Source organism: Apteryx rowi, unplaced genomic scaffold (assembly GCF_003343035.1).
Source record: "Apteryx rowi isolate R43461 unplaced genomic scaffold, aptRow1 scaffold_65, whole genome shotgun sequence".
Classification (NCBI taxonomy): domain Eukaryota; kingdom Metazoa; phylum Chordata; class Aves; order Apterygiformes; family Apterygidae; genus Apteryx; species Apteryx rowi.
The window spans coordinates 2,639,926-2,644,177 of NW_020450927.1; the positions used below are offsets into that span (position 1 = coordinate 2,639,926).

At 48.8% G+C, this 4,252-nt stretch overlaps 1 protein-coding gene across 8 annotated transcripts in view; it reads left to right on the forward strand.

Moving 5' to 3' along the window:
- Window positions 1–821: 821 nt before the first annotated feature.
- The window catches only part of TMCO1 (transmembrane and coiled-coil domains 1), a 19,832-nt gene continuing 16,401 nt past the window's right edge, over window positions 822–4,252 (forward strand). For 3 of the 8 annotated variants that reach the window (XR_003256467.1, XR_003256466.1, XM_026084623.1), the window contains exons 1-2: window positions 824–979; window positions 2,581–2,658. Coding sequence is in view for 4 of the 8 variants with exons in the window: in XM_026084623.1 (XP_025940408.1) it covers window positions 910–979; window positions 2,581–2,658 (148 nt within the window). In the remaining 4 variants the exon portion in view is untranslated. Of the gene's footprint in view, window positions 980–2,580; window positions 2,659–4,252 lie in introns of all 8 variants that reach the window. The other 5 variants (XR_003256469.1, XR_003256468.1, XM_026084621.1 and 2 more) reach the window with 4 other exon arrangements.

Sequence of the window (4,252 nt, forward strand, 5' to 3'; positions counted from 1 at the left end):
TATAAGATTTGCTTCCCTATCTCCAACCATTTGAATTGCTAAATCCAGTTCTCTAGTGCTGGCTGCATGAAGAACGGTCGGTAATGCAGTCACAAGCTAACAAGTGCTAATACAGTGCAGGTAAGGGAAATTTATAAACATTTCATCCTAGAGAAGCAGTCCTGCCTGATGCTCTGCATTAACAGGATATTGATGTGATGGCAAATTAACTAAGGGTCCAATTTAAAAAAAACAAGGTTACCCTGAGTCGAGATACAAGTGAATGTGGTAGGCATTTTCAACAAAAAGAATTTTATTTGCCTTCTCCTAAATCATGGGATATGTCTTTTGAACCTTCCCCTTGAAACGGATTCAAACCAGCTGGAATGGGGGCCTGGTCACCCAGGGAGCCGGGCGAGGGCGGCATGGGCAGCAGCAGCACCCACCGAGGGGACCCGCGCAAAGGCTGGGGAGCCCGCAGGGGCCCTGGGCCGGCGGGCGGCGGCCTTGGTGGACGCCGGCAGCGCCTCTGGCTGCAGGGGAGGCGCCGGGCCCCGGCTGCGCTCCCCGGGAAGGGGCCGAGCCCGGGGGACGGGGCTCCGACCCCCACCGCCATGATAGGCTCCCGCCAACAGCACCAGGCCGCCATCACCGCGGGTACCGGCAGTGGCAAGACCACGCCGTGCCCCCGCCGTCAATACTGACGGCCGGATCGCCCAATCAGAGCACTACCCGCTCACACTTCCCCCTCCCCTCGCCCTTACCCCTTCCCGTCCAAGCGCCACGCCGATTGGCTAGCACCCTTCCCCGGAAGGTCGGGCGCCGCTTCCGGCGGTTGCTAGGCGATGGGGCCTCCGGTAACTTCCGGGTTGCGGGTGGGTTTCCGGGTGCGCGGCGGCGGCCCCGGGAGAAGGGGCGGGCGGGGGCACCATGAGCACCATGTTCGCCGACACCCTCCTCATCGTCTTCATCTCCGTGTGCACCGCGCTGCTGGCTGAGGGTGAGCGCCGCCGCGGGGCGGGCTGCAGCGTCGCCGGCTTCGCCTCCGCGGCCGCTCGGGGCCGGCACCGGCTGGGCCCGGGGGTTCGGGCCCGGTGCTGGGGCCGGGGGGGCTCCAGGGCTGGTGCTGACCCGCGCCCGCGCCGCGGCGGTGCCCTCGGCGGCTTTCTGCTGGGTCGGCACGGCGGGGCGCGGAAGGGGCTGGGAGCGACTGGCAGGAGGCAGCTTCCCTTCTCCTGTAGCGGCGTAGAGGGCAGGCCCGGCGCAGCGGGGAGGGCTGGGAGAGCCTGTGTTGGGCTGCAAGCAGAAGAGTGAAGGGATGAAAAAGGTTTTCTTTAGTCAGGCCCGTGTGAGGCCGAGCACCTGGAGGAGGTTACAGGCAGAGCATAGAAAGCCTAGAGGAGAGCGGGCTTGACCAAACCAGGCCTATGAGGCAAAGTGGGGGGAACTGGGTGTATTTGGTCTAGAAGGAAAAAGGTTATGGGAGGATGTGATAACAGTATTCAGTGTGTTTCTGTAAAGCAGACGTTCGTGGTTTCTGTGACTATTGTGGGAAGAATGTGAAGAAAATAGCCACATTTGAAAAATGAAAATTAAGATGACTTAGACTGTCTGTTTGAAAAAGCTTTCTAAATGGCAGGGTGGTAAAATAATAGGTTACCTAGGAATATGTGACATTGTTGCTACTGCAGGTTTCTAAGGACAGGTTGGGCAGATAACTTTGGGGATAGTCAAAGTCAGAGGCTGCTCCTTCCTCCTGAGCCACATCCCAAAATCTTCTAGCATCCTAGAGCTACAAGACACTGTCTTTAGAAAACCAGGAGTAGGGAAACTCCAAAGCAAAATATGGTATTTGTTTTGTAGGAGTCCTGCTGCATTGCCTTTGGGGTAAGATGCTATACACATCGATTACATCTTGCAGGACAAAGCTCTGCTCATCTCAGGAGCATGTATGGGATTCCCTTTTGTGCAGCTGGGTATCCCAGGGACCCAGCAGCAGACCTGTGCTATCAAATAGGAAGCAAAGGCCTTGCATAAGAGCTCAGGTTAAACTTTTCACAAGCCAGAGGTCCAGCACTTTTGATGCAGTTATTCTTGACCAAGTTTTAGTGCAAAGAGTTAGACTGGAGAATCCCTTGAGGTCTCTTCCAGCCTAATATGTCTGTTCTCCTTTTCGAAATATATTACTACTAATGGTTGGGTCCTGGTAGGACCTAGGTTTATGCTTCTCACCTTAATTCCTGTGAAAATGCAGAACAAAAAGATGTTTATTGCCTTAATCAACTTCCAGTTTTAAGAAGAGTGACAGCTGGTAAGTGTAAGCAAGGAGGGACTACATAAGTCCCACAGAATAGCAGAGCTCAGTAAGATGGCTGGTAACTTTCAGAGTCATTTATAGGCACTGGTGCTACATGGAAACTTGAAACAAGGTTTCATAGGAAAGTGATGTGGCTTGCTGGTGATTTTGGGGACCTTTGTTGTATTATAATGTGGTTTTGTAGACATAACATGTAATCATTACATATATATTCTCTAACTCATATTCTTATTTCTTGCAAGAAGACTTTTCTTACCTAGTGACATGGTGGATGTTTATTTCAGGTATAACTTGGGTGTTGGTTTACCGAACAGACAAATACAAGAGATTAAAGGCTGAAGTGGAAAAACAGAGCAAAAAATGTGAGTACCTGTGAGACATTAGAGAATATGTCTGCTCTTCTCATTATATCCTGCTTTAGCAGATTCAATTTGACTATGGTCTGCATTCTGATTAATTCCTGCCCTCTTCCATGTTAAAGAGGAGAAGGGAATTTTCTTCAGCTTGGAGTTCTTTGGAGCCTAATATCACAGGGTCTGGAAATTGGGTACTGAAGGGACTTATTTCTATCCCTAATCTTTTCACTTTGCTAGAGGGAGGGTTAGTACTAAGACCTATCTTGTTATCCAAATTGGCCCTCCTCTAATGGAGGACAGGAGGGAGTAAATGAAGGATAGGAGGGAGTTGGAGATCAGTATTGGCATCTTTTTTTCTGAGTATGAGTAGCCAGTGTCTATATATATAGGTTCTTTTAGATCCCCAAAATAAACTCAAGGATGCTGTTTCTGCTTTTCAAGGAGGGAGGAGGGGAGATTGAGGTCTCTAGTAAGAAAAAATTGAGGCTGAATGAATGCTGTGAGAGGTAAAGCATAATATGTAAAGAGTAAAAGTGAGGATTAATGATGTGAGGTGAGTAAAGACAAAATCATGATAGAAGGAAGGGTCTGAGATATCATCTGATATAGAAATAAATCATTCTAGTGTAAACTAGAAAAAATAAATAAAATCAAATTTAAAAGAAGTTCCAGATTATTTCCATGGAGAGGGAATTTGAGGCCTGGGAGAGGGAGGCGGTGAATGAAAAACTAAGAGGAGGGAAGGAGAAGGGAGCAGAATGAAGAAGAGGGTGGGCAATTGGAAGATGAGCAGCAGATCCTAAAAAGGAGAGGAAATGGTAAACAGGAGGATTTGAGCAGGGAGTGTTTCAGTGGACCTGTCTGTATCAGAAGCCTAAGAGAAGGAGCAGAAATTCAGCTGAGCTTTTGAACTCAGTTGTGTGCACCCTATGCAAGCAGCAGCAGTAAGAGATGGGCACAGAAGAACTGTGGCTGGACCTAAGCTGGTTTTACATTAGAAGTGTTTCAGCAAGATGTAAATGCTCCTAGTGGATGAGAGACTGATATCAAACCATGCTCTTTCCAGTCTAGTTTGTTCCAGCCTTCCACTGGGCCAGATAAGCCAAAGAGTGAAAGTGTAGTCATGCTTTCATCTCAGCCCCTAAAATAGGGGCTTTTGTCCACATAGCAGTATCAGAGGGAGATTGCATCTCCACCTACCCCACATTAGTTCCACTTGATGACAAAAAACTGTAGTGTAGAACTAGCCCCAGAAGGGCAAATTAGGGAAGCAACTTAACCCGTTTTCAGCTGGGTTTCATGTCCCAGTGTGTGTGTGCTGTGGAACTCAAAAGGAGTTAGCATGGCTTAATCTTTGGGATTTAATGATTGCTTTAAAAGTTTAACTTGGTTTGTTTTTTATAGCTCTTGATATCTAGACTGTAGTCTGTGAAGGGAAAGGTGTGCAGTTCATGCATCTCAAAATTAGTTTCCAACTTCTGTGTTTGATTCCCTCCCCCTTCCTCCCAGGTGAAACAGGTTAACAAGGTGTCACTAAAAATTCTGGCTTGTGGCTGAGGGGAAGGTTGGCTTTTTTTTTTCCTTTTCTTCTCCCCCCCCC